The sequence below is a fragment of the Pelobates fuscus genome, chromosome 11 (genome assembly GCF_036172605.1).
Source record: "Pelobates fuscus isolate aPelFus1 chromosome 11, aPelFus1.pri, whole genome shotgun sequence".
Lineage (NCBI taxonomy): Eukaryota > Metazoa > Chordata > Amphibia > Anura > Pelobatidae > Pelobates > Pelobates fuscus.
The window spans coordinates 5,414,582-5,433,696 of record NC_086327.1 but is presented as its reverse complement, the minus strand read 5'-3'; the positions used below and the strand labels follow the sequence as shown (position 1 = coordinate 5,433,696).

The 19,115-nt window shown below is 42.2% G+C and overlaps 1 protein-coding gene across 4 annotated transcripts in view; it reads left to right on the top strand.

The window, feature by feature from the left end:
* ARHGAP33 (Rho GTPase activating protein 33) overlaps positions 1 to 19,115 on the top strand; it is a 93,665-nt gene that overhangs the window by 63,672 nt on the left and 10,878 nt on the right. For 3 of the 4 annotated variants that reach the window (XM_063436572.1, XM_063436574.1, XM_063436575.1), the window contains 10 exons: positions 616 to 708; positions 2,180 to 2,302; positions 2,673 to 2,750; positions 2,835 to 2,910; positions 7,608 to 7,664; positions 7,773 to 7,922; positions 8,461 to 8,563; positions 10,635 to 10,779; positions 11,626 to 11,708; positions 12,329 to 12,436. In XM_063436572.1, coding sequence (XP_063292642.1) covers positions 616 to 708; positions 2,180 to 2,302; positions 2,673 to 2,750; positions 2,835 to 2,910; positions 7,608 to 7,664; positions 7,773 to 7,922; positions 8,461 to 8,563; positions 10,635 to 10,779; positions 11,626 to 11,708; positions 12,329 to 12,436 — 1,016 coding nt within the window. The remainder of the gene's footprint in view (positions 1 to 615; positions 709 to 2,179; positions 2,303 to 2,672; positions 2,751 to 2,834; positions 2,911 to 7,607; positions 7,665 to 7,772; positions 7,923 to 8,460; positions 8,564 to 10,634; positions 10,780 to 11,625; positions 11,709 to 12,328; positions 12,437 to 19,115) is intronic. The other variant, XM_063436573.1, reaches the window with a different exon arrangement.

The window sequence follows — 19,115 nt, the reverse complement described above, 5'->3', positions numbered from 1 at the left end:
GGAATTCACCAGTCCCTTCCTGCTTTCCCTTCCTTCATGCAAACTGCTCTTCCAGCGGCAAGTGTATTAATGCGGGTAAGATCTTAGTGACCACCTGTTTGTATCTCCATGTAACCGGCTCATTTTCATCAGGGCTATCTCAGTCTTTCATGATTTCTAGGTCAATACAACGAGGACCAGTAAGATGGGTAATAACCTGCATATTTATTGTGCATTGAAACAATGTGTGAAGGTTGAGCAGATATTGCCTCCACACTGCTATTCCACTACATCTAAAGGATCAATTGGTGGTCCCTTCTTCTACACCAGGGGAACTGTGTTGGCTAACGGCCCTAAATTCAGGAGATCATCAAATTAAACAGTGCCATCACAACTCCCTTATTTATTTTTGAGTTGTGGGGGCCAGGGAAGAGCTCGCTACCACCCAAAATCCTCATTGCCGAGTCAAACTTCTGAGGTCTAGGGTCACTCTGTACATGCTTTCTGATCTTCTTAAAGAATGTAAATTTTCTTGCAGCAACTTAATCACTGTTACATGAAAACATGTGCTGCTCCTCTCAATACTTTATATCGGAGCTGGGGTATAGTTTGTAAAATGCTTCTTTTTGTCTCCAGGTCCTCGCCCCACTTCTTGCTCGGTATTTGAAGGGTCTCTCGGGAATTGTGGACAGTAATATCAACTGTGGCCCCATACTAAGTTGGATGGAGGTAACTTGTGACTTTTATTGACCCCTTCACTAATCATAAATAATATAAATAATCACATCACCGATTTCTAAACTATATCGATAGTCACATAGCCGATTATACACTGTATCAATAGTCACATAGCTGATTATACACTGTATCAATAGTCACATAGCCGATTATACACTGTATCAATAGTCACATAGCCGATTATACACCGTATCGATAGTCACATAGCCGATTATACACTGTATCAATAGTCACATAGCTGATTATACACCGTATCAATAGTCACATAGCTGATTATACACTGTATCAATAGTCACATAGCTGATTATACACTGTATCAATAGTCACATAGCCGATTATACACTGTATCAATAGTCACATAGCTGATTATACACTGTATCAATAGTCACATAGCCGATTATACACTGTATCAATAGTCACATAGCTGATTATACACTGTATCAATAGTCACATAGCCGATTATACACTGTATCAATAGTCACATAGCTGATTATACACTGTATCAATAGTCACATAGCCGATTATACACTGTATCAATAGTCACATAGCCGATTATACACTGTATCAATAGTCACATAGCTGATTATACACTGTATCAGTAGTCACATAGCTGATTATACACTGTATCAATAGTCACATAGCCGATTATACACCGTATCGATAGTCACATAGCCGATTATACACTGTATCAATAGTCACATAGCTGATTATACACTGTATCAATAGTCACATAGCTGATTATACACTGTATCAATAGTCACATAGCCGATTATACACTGTATCAATAGTCACATAGCTGATTATACACTGTATCAGTAGTCACATAGCTGATTATACACTGTATCCATAGTCACATGGCCGGTTAAAAACCGTATCGATAGTCACGTAGCTGATTATACACTGTATCAATAGTCACATAGCTGATTATACACTGTATCAATAGTCACATAGCTGATTATACACTGTATCAATAGTCACATAGCTGATTATACACTGTATCAATAGTCACATAGCTGATTATACACTGTATCAATAGTCACATAGCTGATTATACACTGTATCCATAGTCACATAGCTGATTATACACTGTATCCATAGTAACATAGCCGATTATACACTGTATCCATAGTCACATGGCCGGTTAAAAACCGTATCAATAGTCACGTAGCTGATTATACACTCTATCGATTATAGCCAATTATACACTGTATCAATAGTCACATAGCCGATTATAAACTGGGTATAAGTAACCTCTATTAATTAGTTGCTGGTCTGGTTAAATTTAGAACAGTATGCCGAGCCTCCTTGGCGATAAAAGGACTGTAAATAAATAGATTATCGTTGGAATGACTGGGAGTCTCCAGGAAAGTATATTTAATACACAGGAGGAGGAATGGTTCTGTTTGAATAAAAAGCATTGCTGAGATTAAACTATTTTCTTTTTCTTCTCTTTGGGATCTAGATCGATAATCATGGGAACCGCCTGTTGGTAAATGAAGAGGCGTCTATCAATGTGCCGGCAATCGCGGCTGCTCATGTGATAAAGAGATACACTGCGCAGGCACCTGATGAGCTTTCCTTTGAGGTGACAATTTAAGCTGGGTTTTTATAGATTGTGCTATTTTGGTGTAATGCAATCATGGGTGCTTTTTAAACATTCTGTGGCAAATGTGTGAAATTCAGGCTAATTAGCAGATATTCTACATTCTGCTTAGCCGGAGCACCATGTTTCCTGAGATTGATCATTTCTATTTTAAGCATTGATGGCATGAGAGCACATGCCATAATTAATCTCCAGGAAAGGGAACATATTTCAAATTAAATTTGGGAGGGTTGGGTTGGGTCTTGCCATGTAGTGTCAGCACTGGCTGTCAGGAAGTGCCATTTGCCCTCTGGGTTGTCCTGCTGTTGTCTATTGGCTGTATTGACCATTTGCTGTTTTGGTTTTCCTGCAGGTTGGAGACATTGTGTCGGTGATTGATATGCCACCTCGGGAAGACACCAGCTGGTGGAGAGGAAAACACAGCTTCCAGGTGAGGGCTCTAATGTTTCTCCATTCACATCCTGCATAAGACTGGCTGCAGTGAGACATCAGGGTAACCTTTTTTCTCTCCCAGGTGGGATTTTTCCCTAGTGAATGCGTGCAGCTGATCACAGACAGCAAGAACCCCTCTCCCACAACAGGTATACAGGGTGCGTTTAGCATTTTGGCAAGCAGTATATATGGCGCTGTGGGTTGTGAGTACTGTCTTTAATAAGAAATCCAGGTTTGAAATGGTGTGTGCATAGATCTGTCTGGCTTTATTAGGGGCTGCTGTCTTTGGTAGCGTCTGTGGCCGGTTCTGTATGTATGTTGCATCTGCTGTCTGGTGCTTTGTTTATGGTTATTGCTTTCTGGCACTGTGTCAATGTGGCTGCTGCTAGTGTGAATGGTGCTGTGTGTCTGTGGTTGCTGCCAGTGTGGATGGCGCTGTGTGGCTGCCGCTAATATGGATGGCGCTGTGTGGTTGTGCTGGTGCTGTGTGTCTGTGGTTGCTCCTAGTGTTAATGGTGCTGTGTGGATGGTGCTGTGTGTCTGTGGTTTGTGCTGGTGCTGTATGTCTGTGGTGTGTGGATGGTGCTGTGTGGTTGTGCTAGCGCTGTGTCTGTGGTGTGTGGATGATGCTGTGTGTCTTTGGTTGCTGCTAGTGTGGATGGTGCAGTGTGTCTGTGGTTTGTGCTAGCCCTGTGTGTCTGTGGTTGGTGCTGTGTGTGTGGCTGCTGCTAGTGTGGATTGTGCTGTGTCTCTCTGGTTGCGCTGTGTGTGTGTGTATATAAACATTCGTTACAACACAGATATTACACATAGTAACTGAGATGTGTCTCCAGTCCAAAAGACGATCCATCAGGGTATTTAATTGAGCGTAAAATAAAATACAACAATATTAACATTAAGAAAGAAATAATCGGTGTCTATCTTAAGAACACTAGTGAGCAGGAAAGTAATAGTAAGGCAAATTTTGTCGCCTCTATACCAGCCCCAATATCGTCCCTCCAGCTAGCAAACAGAGAGGGTAGTGGATGCATGGAAAAGGCTTCCAGCTGAAGTGGTAGAGGGTAACACAGTAAATGAGTTTAAGCATGCGTGGGATAACTACAAGATAAGGCCAGGCACTAATGAAAGTATTTTAAAAAAAAATTGGGCAGACTTACCGGTTCTTATCTGCCGTCACATTCTATGTTTCTAACAGGGAAAACCATAAACCCATTTTTGTTATAGGCCCCACCTAAAAGATGTTGGTCACCACAGACAGAAAGAGATTGAAGTGAGTCGGAAGAAAGATGAGATGGGAGGGGGAAGCCGCAGATACCCCAAAAAAGGAGGCAGGGGGGCGGGACGGTCCAGACAGGAGAACCCCAAAAGTGCCCAGAAGCAATCTCTCTCCGAAAAGAGATCTAGGCAGGGGTATGTCCCCCGTCCTGAAGGGGTATGATCCTGAGAGTTCCCCCTGTAGGGGATAAAGGATGAAACCAGAGACCTTATGAGGCGAGCACAGCGGAAGAGCGGTTGAGGTGAGGAACTGAACCCACCCCGCTTATCCTCTAGCTGCCTACATCGCTGGCCATCCAAGGGCCCCAAACCTTTTTGAACGTCTTCATGGTGCCCTGCACTTGGGCCGTTGGCTTATCCATTAGGCAAGTATCCTTGATTTTTTTGGGGAACCGCTTCTACTGAAGGGATCTCCCTCTGAAGCCTAACCTGTGCCAAAGCTAGCTGCCAAATTTAATTTGTGTAAATGTTTTTGATCCGTTTTTGTCCAATCATACATGAGTCTATCCAACAAAAACACCCAAGGGTCAAACTTAACATCTCTACTGAGAATGTCCCTTATTAAATCCTTAATCTTTGTCCAATATCGTTGCACGTCTGGACATACCCACCACATGTCAATAGAAGTCCCCTTCTGTCCACACCCTCTCCAACACAAGTCTGTGGGGATATTCATTCTACACAATTTGACAGGGGTGGTGTACTATAAAGCAGGGATGGGGAACCTTTGGCCCTCCAAATGTTGTGGACTAAATCTCCCTTGATGCTTTGCCAACATTATGGCTGTAAGAGCATTATGGGTGATGTAGTCCAAAACATCTGGAGGGCCAAAGGTTCCCCATCCCTGCTGTAAAGTGACACATATGGATCCCAAATTCCCTCCCACTCAACCCCTTCTAACGTTTCACCCCATTCTAAGGTATTGGTGCTAAGGTGGGTGTATAATGCAGTAATCAAGCCCCTTGGGAACTGTTCCTGTATACACATGTTTTCAAAAAAGTTAGCCTTCCTAGCCTGATCCTCCTGAGCTTAATCCCTGAGTGGAATATATCGGAAGAAATCCAAAGGTTTTAGGGTAGCCCTAGTTTTCATTTTCGCAAAGGGTATATCAGAACCTCCCTCATATAGATGGCAAAGTCGCTGCAATCATATTCTATACCTTTAAAATCGTGTGCTCTCATACCCCGGGGAGGACGTCCTATTCTTCTGGAACGGCGTCAACGGGGAAGGGAAAGATGCTAAACCATATTTTAAAGCATTAGCGTCCCATAGTTTCAGGGTGTTCAGGATTGCAGGGCATGTCGTTCAAAGGGGAGGCCGATAGTCCTTAGGTATCCACATGAAAAACAGTGGTAACCCATTAACAATGACTCCAGATCTACCCATCGTCTTTCCTCAGGGGGAGAATGCCACAATGCGATCTGGGTCAGTTGTGCCGCTAGGTAATAAAAATACAGATTGGGCAAACCAAAGTCCCCCCTTCCCCCCGCGCTTTAGCACAAAAGAGGACATTGCTTGACACTGGTTTTTATTTTGCCATATAAATTTGCCTATGACCTGCTGAAGAGTCGCCAGATTGGATTTGGTGATTTAGACCAGCAGAGCTTGGAATAAAAATAGTATTCTAGGTAGGACATTCATTTTCACAGATTGAATACTGCCTATCCACGAGATTGGTTTGTCGACCCACTTCTCCATATCGTCAATGAGGGATTTGAACATAGGGATGTAATTTTGTTGGTATAATCGGGTAGGATCTGCTGTCAGCCAAATACCTAAATACTTGAGATGATTGTGAACTATATGAATGTGGTATGTGTGACCAATGTGTGTCGTGTCTGCTGCCGAGAGGCCAATGGGAAGTGCACTTGACTTGTTCAAGTTTACTTTGTAGCCCGCTTATTCACTATATTTCTCCAACACGTCCGTCAGTGTCGCCATGGAGTCTCTAGGGTGTGTCAGGGTTAAGAGCACATCATCTGCAAAGCCTGATGCCACAAATTTCTGCCTGACCACCATTACCCCCTGTATCCCTGGGTTGGTTCTGATTGCTTGCAGAAGGGGCTCCAATGGTAGCACGCACAACAGGGGTGACCGGGGGCACCCCTGCTTGGTGCCATTACTCGGTGTGAGCGTTACAACCTGCGCCCCCGAGATCCGAATCTGTGCCCTAACATTGGTGTAAAGTTTGAATTGCTGTTAAATACGGAACAGGGATGCCAATATGCGCCAATAGTTCCAAGAGATAAGACCACTTGTTCCTGTCAAACGCCTTCTAGGCGTCAAGTGACCGGATCAGTGAAGGCACTTTAGTGGTGACCTGTCTCCAAATGATATCCACATTAGGTCTGGTATTTTCGAACAATTGTCTGCCTGAAACAAATCCCACCTGGTCAGCATGGATAAATCGTGGTAGCAGATGATTCAGTCTGTTCGCAAGAATCTTTGCTAGAAGTTTGGAATCATGGTTTATCAACGAAATTGGTTGAAAGTTTGCCAGTTCCGAATTGCCTCCGCCGGGTTTCATCAATAAGACAATATCCGCCAAAGACATGTCCCTGTCCGGGGCGGCACCCTCTATAAGGTCATTGAACCAGGACGATAATTCCTCACGAAACGTCTTGTAATAGCTACCATCAAAGCCGTCTGGGCCTGCAGCTTTAGGGCCTTTCAAGGAGTATATGGCCAAATCAATTTCTTCAATTGAAGTCAGTTTCCCCAGGTCAGCCGGATCTGCCCCCCACCAACGTTGGGCGCAGGAAAGCCCAAATATTTTCAGCTTCCTCCTGAGCATTAACAGAGTCAGGGCTAGTGTGGTTATACAATTTAGTGTAGTAATCTGCATCTAGTTTTGTGTGTCTCTGGTTTCTGCAAGTGTAAATGGTGCTGTGTGTAAATGGTGGTTTGTGCTAATGTGAATAGTGCTGTGTGTCTGTGGTTTATACTAGTGTGGCTTGTGCTGCGTGTGTCTGGTTGTGCTGGCGCTGTGTGTCTGTAGCTGCTGCTCTGCATCTAGTTCTGTGTGTCTCTGGTTGCTGCTATTGTGGCTGATGCTTTGTAAACAATCTGTCTGGGTCGTTACTTGTTTCTGCAGGGGAGATTTCTAGTATTGCTTTACGTTTTACTTCCAGCATTAAGCCACATGTATATAGTTTTTGTGTATTTATTTATTTATTTTTGCTAAGGCTACAATTTGCGCCTTGTACAAGATTTTCTCACCCTTGTGATGGCTCAGATTGCATCCATCTCCTATAAATTTTGGTCACCTTCTGTGTTTATGGATAGATTGAGCTCAGTATTGTATTTATTGAGTAGCAGATTTTTAGGGTTTTCTGTTTCTCATTTGTCTACTTAATGAGCTGTGATATATGTTGGGCTAAATGCTTAGTTGCCAGTATCTGTCTGATGTGAATGCCATTTAAACTTGCCTGTCATAAGTCTCACTGTGTCCCATCCTGTAACCCCCAACGTGTGCTGGCTTTGTTGGGGATCTCCATGAATGATTATTATCATTGCGCTGTCTCTATGCACGGCTTGCTGAGCGGTCTTGTTTCTTTGTTACCTGTCTGTCTGTTTACAGAGGGTGATGTAAAATTGGCTGTCTCGTCTCCCCATGGCTCCAACTCCCCCAGACCAGGTAAGTTCTCTAGCCATTTGTCTTGTTTCTCCATCCAGCTGTTCGGTCTATAACCCCTCCAGTGTATACGTTACTCTTCATTGCTTCATGGTGTAATCTCTCTATCAGTCTGTAGGAGACATGGAAAGCTGGCCGGGTTACTGCGCAGTTTCATGGCGTCTCGGCCCAGTAAGCAACGTCTCAGACAGCGGGGGATTCTTCGAGAGCGAGTATTTGGGACAGACTTAGGAGAGCACCTGCTGAATTCTGGAGAAGATGGTGAGGTTCCTCCCTCTCACGTTATGGCCTCTGTCCCTAATGAGCAGTTTTATGCATCCTTTGTGATGAGTAGAATCGTGAGTGATGGATATATTACTTATCTCATATATGGATAACCAGCAAAGGTTTATGAGAGAAGATCAGACCCCATAGAAAAGCTCCTTAATGGTGGAGTATCTTCCTGGTTGAGGAGAGGTGTGCCAGTAGGTATAGAATAAACCATTCCACGGAATCTGTGAGCCTCATCATGTTTAGGGGTGTTTGGAAAGATGGTTAGAGAATAGAATTTCTATCTTGATAGAATTGCAAAGGAACTGTATAGAAAAGAGATTTTCATTTTCTTTGCTCTCCTATTTGTGTTCTCACCATTTATATGAATTATTCATAAAAGGAGGCGTTATGTTAATTACTAGTTCTCTTGGTCTGTTACACATTGTATACGTAGAGTTTTGTGGGGGTTAAGATCTTGTTATGTCTTTCATTACATAACTCCCTGTCTGTATTGTTCTCTCACCTCTGTTCCTCGTTCTTCTCTCAGTTCCCAAAGTCCTTAGCTCCTGCTCACAGTTCCTGGAGAAGTTTGGGATAGTGGATGGAATTTATCGTCTGTCGGGAGTGTCGTCCAACATACAGAAACTCCGGTGAGTACCTCTGTGCCTGTGAGGTTGATTCATTAAACTGTGAATTACAGTAAATTGAAATACAAATGGCAACATTTAGTCTAAAATAGTCAGTGCAGTAAAGTCATTTAGCAATTGTAGCCTGAGTTGTGATATTCAGATTTCATCTTCCTACATTTCTGAGTTTAGTGAATCTATTTCTGTCGCTCTCTCGCTCTGACTCAAGCAATCTATCACTCTGCAAAAGCTGTTATGAATTAAAAAAAAATGAGATATACATATACATATACATACACAATGAACAAAATTATAAACGCAACACTTTTTTGTTTTTGCCCTCATTTTTCATGAGCTGAACTCAAAGTTCTAAGACTTTTTCTATGTAGACAAAAGGCCTATTTCTCTCAAATATTTTTCACAAATCTGTTTAAATCTGTTAGTGAGCACTTCTCCTTTGCCGAGAGAATCCATCCACCTCACAGGTGTGGCATTTCAAGATGCTGGTTAGACAGCATGAGTATTGCAAAGGAGTGCTTTAGGTTGGCCACAATAAAAGTCCAAGTTACGACGACGAACTACAGTCAGGTCGAGACCCGATGAGAACGACGAGCATTCAGATGAGCTTCCCTGTGACGGTGTCTGACACTGTGTGCAGAAATTCTTTGGTTATGCAAACCGATTGTTGCAGCAGCTGTCCGGGTGGCTGGTCTCAGACGATCTTGGAGAAGATGATGGATGTGGAAGTCCTGGGCTGGTGTGGTTACACCGGTTGGATGTACTGCCAAATTCTCTGAAACACCTTTGGAGACGGCTTATGGTAGAGCAATGAACATTCAATTTACGGGCAACAGCTCTGGTGGACATTCCTGCAGTCAGCATGCCAATTGCACGCTCCCTCAAAACCTGCGACATCTGTGGCATTGTGCTGTGTGATAAAACTGCACATTTTAGAGTGGCCTTTTATTGTGGCCAGCCCAAGGCACACCTGTGCAATAATCATCCTGTCTAATCAGCATCTTGATATCCCACACCAGTGCAATAATCATCCTGTCTAATCAGCATCTTGATATCCCACACCTGTGCAATAATCATCCTGTCTAATCAGCATCTTGATATGCCACACCTGTGAGGTGGATGGATTATCTCGGCAAAGGAGAAGTGCTCACTAACACAGATTTAGACAGATTTGTGAACAATATTTGAGAGAAACAGGCCTCTTGTGTACATAGAAAAAGTCTTAGATCTTTGAGTTCAGCTCATGAAAAACAATAAAGTGTTGCATTTTATAATTGTGTTCAGTGTGTATATGTATGTATGTATGTATGTATGTGTATGTATATGTATGTGTGTATATATATATATATATATATATATATATATATATGTGTATGTGTGTATGTATATATATATATATTTATATTTAAACATAGCATGTGACGGCAGATGAGAACCATTCTGCCCATCTAGTCTGCCCAGTTTTCTAAATACTTTCATTAGTCCCTGGCCTTATCTTATAGTTAGGATAGCCTTATGCCTATCCCACGCATGCTTAAACTCCTTCACTGTGTTAACCTCTACCACTTCAGCTGGAAGGCTATTCCATGCATCCACTACCCTCTCAGTAAAGTAATACTTCCTGATATTATTTTTAAACCTTTGTCCCTCTAATTTAAGACTATGTTATTATTTATTTATTTATTACATCACTTTGTAGAAGATGGCGCAGTAATTGAGGTGACCATGACGTCTTTATCTGTGTTCTTACAATTTTGGTTTCCTCTGCTATTTTTTTAAAGAGAGCTCAATGTGCTATTCTGATAGCAGGGACAATGTCCTCCTTGTATTTTGCTCCCTTTTGTGCCCCTGGGTGTCATTGTTATAAATCATAGAAGGTACTGGTGTGTAATGCCATAACATGTAGTCGGGTAAGGGACTGATTTTGGATCATGGAATTGCCCCAATAATAATGATTTATTATCCACTGATTTATTATGATGCTGTTTTTGGTTTGTAACTTTCTCTCTTTGTAAAAAAAAAATGTGCATGTTGGGGTTTTTACTTAATTCATAACTCTTGTTTTCTGTCTCTCTAGACACGAATTTGACAGCGAGCGAATCCCGGATCTCTCGAGAGACACTTACCTGCAGGACGTGCACTGCGTCAGCTCCCTCTGCAAGCTCTACTTCCGTGAATTGCCTAACCCACTGCTGACTTATCGCTTATACCATCCATTTACAGTGAGCCCAAGTCATTACAATGCATTGCAGTTTAACTGTGGTGATTCCCCCTGTGATACGGTTACCCTGTTACAACAACTTCTACAATTATACCCTGAGTTCTAAAGAACTGTAAATGTAAAGTTTAGGCCAAGAGTCCTCAAATGGAATGTTACCAAATAATGAAACGATCTGTGCTTTTTTTTTTATATAAATATTTGTTTCTTTGTCATAAACCGTATATCCCAGTAGGCTTCTAACCTCTTCCTCGTAGGCCGTTTGCTCTTGATAATTTATGCACTTTGCATACTGAATGTCCTCAATACACAATATCTTAATTAGCTTACAAATTATTTTACTTGCTATATTTGTTATTCTGATTATTGAAGTGTTGTTTTAGGTAAATGGTCTTATTTAAGGAGTAATAAAGGATGGTGCGATATCTATTGTAAATGCAAACGTGATAAAACGCATTATTCTTAGTTTGCATTAAAGTGAGTGCACTATTGTGTCCGTTTCAGTCTACCTGAATCCAACTGATTCTAGCTGTAGACATGGATCCGAATCGAGTTGTAGATTATTATTGTCATCTTTTCTGTGTGTTGCCTTTAAAAATTAAACTTTCCAAGGGGACTTTTAAATACAAGGCTATACTTTACTCTCAATTGGGACAGGTCACCCCGTTGTCTAAAGCAGCGTTTAGTTATTTGTACAGACTGTACTGAAGAACACTATTTCTGCTACATTTGGGAGATATCAGATGTACTCTTTGTGGACATATCCAGGTTAATACACCAAGTGACAATAAATCTTGTGTCAATATTGTGACATTGTTACACGTCATTCTCTCTCCATTTACTGCGGTAGGAAGCCATGTCTGCGGCCACCGAAGAGGAGAAGTTAATCCATGTGCACGATCTTATCCAGCAGCTGCCTCCGCCGCACTACAGGTAATAAACATAGCAAATTATCCAACCAGAAGCTTGCTTTGTGCGCCTTGATAGTTTCCACGTACGTACTGGAGTTTGGATGTTATCACCCAGTTTAATGACCTTGGAAGGATGAAAGAATAAGATGATCTTGCTAGAAATGGCACCTGAAGTTGGAGCACTAACTACTGAGTTATCTCCCTGTTGATAAGTAAAGGCAGGTGGTTTAAGATTCGGTCATTTGGCCCTGCTTTTAGATTTCATGCATCTTGTCCTTCATTGGAATTCTAACCCAATCAAAAGATTATTGACACAAAGTATGGATTACTGTGTCTCAGTATTTTTTCCTCTGCTTGACAAAACGCAGAGTCTAGCTTTGTCAAAGCCTTTCTAATTGCTTGGGAAGATGCTGTGCTGTTTTTAACATTCATTAAAATAGTGATTTAATAAAATCAGAATGGTAACTGTGTATGCAGATCCATACAGGTAAAGTTTACAGAACAGGCCTCCAGGAAAAGTAGTTTTTATTTAAATACAGTAATGTTTAAGCACAGTGTTATGTAGGTATAGATGTATTACATTCCTGCTACTAAGTTTGTGTTTCTACTTTTTCTTTATCTTTAACCTTTTAACTCCCGCAGGACACTTGAGTACTTGTTGAGGCATCTGTCACAGCTTAGCGCACACAGTGAGCGTACTGGAATGCACGCACGCAATCTCGCCATCATCTGGGCTCCTAACCTGCTGCGGTAAGAAGAAAGCTGTGAAACAAGAGAAACTCTTATGGAGTAATTGGCTTCCCGACCATGACATTCTTAATTTTATATATACGTATTCTTTACCATAATGATGACGGTTATAGGGCTAAAAGCAAATGTTTGCAGATTAAAGTCCTGATTTTTAAATATTTTAGGATAAGCATTTCTAAAATACAAAAAAAAACAAATAACAAAAATATTCCTCTATGTATTTATTTATTTTTAAATATAAAATAGTTTTTAAAAGTTTATCAAAAATTTTAAATTATTTGACAAACTTGTTCAAAAACAGGAAAACAAGGCCTAACTGTGCACAGGAAAACAGAGGCTAAAATAGTGGATTTGTAGAAATTCTCCAATTCTGTTATAGCCACAGCTTTGCCGTCTGATTTAACTAAAATTCACTGTTTAGAGAATAATCTTATGATTTAAAAAATCCTTAACCACAGCACTGTTGAGTATGGTATACTATAATCTTATATAATGAAATGCTCCGACTGTACTATCAGACTGGAGCAATTTAAATGGAGTCCAAGAGAAATGGGATTATTTTAAAAGTTGCACTGCTGAAGGCAACAGAAAATTGCATTAGGCTTGTCAGTAAAAGCAAAAAATTCAAGAAACCACTGTGGTACTCCGCAAATGTGGCCAAAATAGTAAAAAAACAAAAAGTTAGCATGAGGAAGACAGAATGATCTATAAGATTAGGCAGAAAGAGGCTAAGCAAGTTATAAGAGCTTCCAAATCACACACAGAAGAGAAAATAGCAGTGTCAGTAAAAAAGTGGGACAAAACATTTTTTAGATACATAAATAAAAAAGGAAAGTAAAATAAGGATTAGTTAAATTAAAAACAAAAGAAGGAAGGTATGTAGAAGAGGATAAAGGTCTAGCTGACTGCCTCAATGAATATTTTTGTTCGGTATTTACAGCTGAAAATGAAGGAAAGGGGCCTCTGTTAAAAAAAAGGACAAATTAGTCATTTGTTACACGTGAGTTTACAGAGGAAGAGGTTCTATTTCAACTGTCAAAAGTAAAGACAAATAAGTCAATGGGACCTGCTGGAATACACCCAAAGCTATTAAAAGAGTTTGGTGGTGTACTAGCAAAACCATTAACAGATTTATTTAACCAATCATTGATAACAGGAGTAGTCCCAGAAGATTGGTAGTTAGCGAATGTTGTGCCCATTCACAAGAAAGGTAATAGGGAGGAGTCGGGCACCTATAGGCCAGTAAGCCTTACTTCAGTAGTGGGGAAAGTAATGGAAACCATGTTAAAGGATAGGATTGTTGAACATCTAAAATCCCATGGATTTGAAGATCAGAGACAACATGGGTTTACTTCAGGGAGATCATGCCAAACTACCGTATTTTTCCGCTCCATAAGACGCACCTCACCATAAGACGCACCTAGTTTTTAGAGGAAGAAACCCAGAAAAAAAATATTCTGAATAAACTGACCCATAGTGTTTCTTACTATGGGACAGTTTGTACAGAACATTTTTTTCCTTTCAGATTAGAGGCAGTGCTTATACCACAGGGATATCCAATCTGGAGGGAAAAAACAGGCAGGCAAATCTCCAAACATTTAAACCCTCCCCTAATTACCTCCTTTCCAATAAGTAGCAGCTCCTCCTGATCATACCCAGTTCTTTGCCTGCCTTCGGCAGGGGAGGTTAGACAGGAGGTTCTCCAGGAAGCAGGTGAGAAGGGCTGAGGCTCGGGAGGCTCTGCTTCCTTGATGTCCGGGTAAGTAGCGTTTAACACGCCGGACGGCGTGGTCCCTGAGAATTTATTATGCCGTCTCTTGCCGTGCCAGGTGCCGGTCTGACGAAGGACGCAGGCGTGCGTCGGCTGGGAGGTCCTGTCGGTGGAACGCACGCACAGGTTGCGTTGCGTTCCACCAGGGAGTCGCAGAGCGCTATGCACATGCGCAATGCGAACCTGGATTCAGGCGCCAAATTTGAACTTGGCGTTTTTGTTTGGTTACAGGACTTAAAAGGAGCATTACCAGCAGCAACCTCTGTTTGCCAGGAGCTCTCAGAACGGTTGCAAAGTGTGTTTCTCACCTGCCCTCCAACACACTCTCAGGCCATTTAAGGTAAGACTGATTAAGTTTTTATTTAAATGGTTCTAGCCTGAATCTTTAAGGAGAAAATTTTGTTTATTTTCCCTTTCTTGTTTTCTGTTCCCAGTATGTAATCCTGAAAATTTGGATAAAGTTGCTGAGAAGGGGAAATGTACATCTAAGCCAAGCTTTTAATGTGCTCTGTGTGTGGCCATCCTATGACAGATGGTTGTTAAAAGAAACTTTGCTCATTGTGTTCAAAAGAAGCTTCAGAGGAAGCAAAAAGAACAGAAATGTCCACTTTCTCAGCTGGTTGCAACAAAGTATGCAGCAAACAGTTGTGGATATGCAGTCGGCAGCATTACAGTCAGTCCAGCCTTCGGTTGCCCAGGATTCACAGATTGTAATACATGCTAAGAAAAGACTGAGATCTTGGGAAGTTCCGATACTAGTTAGGAACTAGTGGTTCTGATTATGGCGATAATTCAGGTAGTGACTCATCAAATGTGGAATCTGCATTCCCAGAAGAATCCAAAGAAGTGCAGTGCATTTTTGAAATTGAGGAAACAGGGAAAAAGTCCAAAATGTTTCCTTTTCACCCACAGATTAGGGAGTTGATTTAAAAGAATAGAAAATTCCCAAGTCACAAGCCGTTTACTTCTAAACATTTTTTAAAACTCTCTTTTCCATAGAAGCGGAATAAGACTGTAAGCTGGATACAGTCCCTGTAGTGGGCGTTCCTATTGCTCAAATAGGTAAGAAGACTACATTACCGATTGGAGACTCAAGCGGGCTGAAGGATGTCATGGAAATACGCATGGACTCCGCCTTAAAAAAGTTGTTCATCTCTTCTGCAGCCCAAGCTAAAGCTTTGATTGCGGGGGCATCCGTTGCCAAGGCCCAAAAACTTTGGTTGGAAGAACTAGAAAAGGTCTATACGGGAGAAACAGGAAGACCCGATAAAACTATGAAAAAATATCAAGATGACAGCTGATTTTAATAGATGCTTCTGCAGAAAGCCTGAAATTGTCGGCCAAGTATATGGGTATTTCAACAGTCACCAGAAGAGCGCGTTGGCTTAGAAATTGGTCAAGCAGATGCGGCATCTAAAAATTCACTGTGTGAACCAGCTTTTGAACCAGGTAGACTGTTCGGCTCGAAATTGGATGAGTTGTTAAAACAGAGGAAGGAAAGAAGTTGAGTCACTTCCTAGATCACTGGAAAGAGACAACATCAGATCACTGGGTCCTCGCAGTGATAAAGCAGGGATACGCTCTAGAATTATCACAAATCCCAAAGAAATTGTTTCTATGTTCCGAGGTTCATTCTCTGGATATGGAACTCTCCCTGATGCGAGAAGTATCAAGTCTGTTACTATAAAGAGTGGTGGAAGAAGTTCCTCTAAAGGAAAGACATCAAGGCACCTATTCAGGACTTTTCTTGGTGCCAAAACCAGTTGGATCGTTCAGACCCATGATAGACCTAAAAGCCGTAAACAGGCGGATTATCAAATTAAAATTCCTCAGGGAATCAATAAAATCAGCGACTCTGCTTATTCATCCAGTAGGTTGGTTTGCGTCCCTGGATTTAAAGATGCCTATCTTTGGTACCCATAGCAGAATCCAGCAAAAATCTTCTAAGGTTTGCTGTGTGCTGCCAATCGGTAAACCAGACATTACCAATTCAGAGCACTGCCTTTCGGCCTGTCATCGGCGCCCAGGGTATTCACAAAGCTTCTAGTAGTCGTCTCAGCTTTTCTAAGAGGTATGGGCATCGCTGTCATTCCTTGTTTGGACGACTGGCTGTTTATTGCAGAGTCCCAGGATCGGCTACAGTTAGTCCTGGGGACAGCTATATAATCGCTGGAAAACATGGCTGGCTAATAAATGTCAACAAATCGGAACTGGTGCCAGTTCAAGGATCCAGTTCTTGGGTCTAAGTTTGGATTCTATCGCTATGAAGTTTTCCTGCCAGAAGAGAAGAAACTAAAGATCAAGCGTTTAATCCGGAATCTCAGAGAAAAAGGTGTGTTTTCGATCAGAGAAGCCATGTGCCTACTGGGTCTGTTTACAGCCTCAATCCCGGCTGTCGGTTGGAATGAAGCATGGGTGTTGGCAAGAGAAGGATATGAGAAATTCCTCGAACTTCAGGGAATTAAAGGCCGTATGGATGGCGCTTTTGGCATTTCAGTTTCTCATCAAAGATCAACATATTCAAATTCGTTCAGTCTATCGAACGACAGTGGCATATTTGAACAAACAGAGAGGCTCAAGATCAACAAAATTAGAAAGCCTTTGTTCAATGATCATGCTGTGGTCAGAAGTTCACCTTATGTCGATCTCAGCAGTTCACGTTTTAGGAAATTCTATGTGGTGGCAGATGCCCTGAGCCGGCATCATTTGAAACAAGCAGATTGGTCCTTGTCATGCAGAATTTTCAAGCTCATTACAGACCGCTTCGGTGTTCCGGAGATAGACCTGATGGCCTCCGGAATGAACAGGAGGACAAGTCGTTTTGCGTCCCTAAATCCAGCAGACCAGCCAGATATCATAGATGCCCTGTCGGTACCACGGAAGTTCAACCTGGCATATATCTTCCCGCCAGTAGTTCTTATTCCCAGAATACTTCAAATAGTAGGCTGGATATTGTAAGGATTATCCTAATCCTTCCCTGGTGGCCAAGAAGAAGTTGGTTCTCGGTTCTTCTGAACTTTCCAGGGGCCACCTTTTGGAAGCTTCCTCTTTCAGGAGGAATTCTAGAGGAAGCCATGGTGCCTCTTCCGACCCTTCGGAGATTCCGATTGACGGCCTGGTTTCTGAACTCCAGATTTTAGAGAGTAAAGGTCTGGATCCTGAAGTTATAAAAATTTTATTGGCAACTTACAAGGAATCTACTTCAAGGATCTACGCTAGGATTTGGAAGTTTTTTATCAGCGGTGTTGTAGGTTTAAAGTCAACCCTGTTTCCGCATCCATCCAGAAGATTCTAAGCTTCCTTCAGATGGGATTTGCAATAGGTCTTAAACCTGCTTCATTGAAATTACAAGTTTCTGCTATCAGTTTCGTCTCCCTCAGATGCTTAGCCTCGAATTTTCTGATTTCAAGGTTCTTCAGAGCTCTGACACGTTTAGTGCCCTATGTTGGGGAAACCTGTCCTCCCTGGGATCTAAATTTGGTCCTTTCCGCGCTTTGTGAGCCGCCCTTTGAACCATTGGAGGAAGCTTCCCTGAAGATGATTTCGTTGAAAACCGTTTTTTCGGTGGCTATTACGTCAGCTAAAAGAGTATGTGAGATCCAAGCTCTTCGGGCGAATTTTCCCTTTTTGGTTTTCATCAGGACAAGGAGGTTCTGAAGCTCGATCCTTCATGTATCACTAAAGTTTTATCTGTTGCGAATGTCAAACAAGAAGTGGTTTTGCCGACCTTTTGTCGGAATCCGTCTAATGCCTTGGAAAGTAAATTTCACTGCTTAGACGTAAAGAGATGTCTTTTGCAATATCTAAAAGCTACTGAATCCTTCCGGAAGGATAACGGTATGTTTGTCTTGTTCAGAGGCACAAAGAAAAGGTATGATGGTTTCGAAGAGTTCTCTGGCTAGATGGCTGAAGGATTGTATTCTGTTATCTTATTCTAAGAGTGGCACAGTAATTGCAGGCCCTATAAAGGCACCTTCTACTAGAGCTGTTTCGCCGTCATGGGCTCTGCGAGCAGCTGCTTCTCCTTCTCAGATTTGTTCAGCTGCTAATCGGTCCTCTCTCCATACGTTCTCAAGACACTACAAGTGGGACATACTGGCCTCGGAGGATGCAGCTTTTGGGCGCAAGGTGCTTCAAGCAGTAGTGAACTGAAACCCGCCCTCAGGATCTGCTTTATTATATCCCTGTGGTATAAGCACTGCCTCTAATCTGAAAGGAAAAACATAAATTTTACTTACCGAAAATTTCTTTTTCCTGAAGATTAGAGGCAGTGCTACAATTCCCGCCCCTTTTTCTAATATACTCAGTAGTTTTGCAGCTATTTGGCTTATGTATTTTCTGGGTATGATCAGGAGGAGCTGCTACTTATTGGAAAGGAGGTAATTAGGGGAGGGTTTAAATGTTTGGAGATTTGCCTGCCTGTTTTTTCCCTCCAGATTGGATATCCCTGTGGTATAAGCACTGCCTCTAATCTTCAGGAAAAAGAAATTTTCGGTAAGTAAAATTTATGTTTTTTCTCCCCTGTCCCATAGTGTCCCCCCCTCCCATAGTCTTCACTCACCCCCTCCCCATAGTCTTCACCCACCCCCTCCCCACAGACTTAATCTCCCCCCCCTCCCCACAGACTTCATCTTCCCCCCTCCCCACAGACTTCATCTTCCCCCCTCCCCACAGACTTCATCTCCCCCCCTCCCCACAGACTTCATCTCCCCCCCTCCCCACAGACTTCATCTCCCCCCCTCCCCACAGACTTCATCTCCCCCCTGCCCACAGACTTCATCTCCCCCCCCCCCCCACAGACTTCATCTCCCCCCCCTCCCCACAGACTTCATCTCTTCATCTCCCCCCCCTCCCCACAGACTTCATCTCTTCATCTCCCCCCCCTCCCCACAGACTTCATCTTCCCCC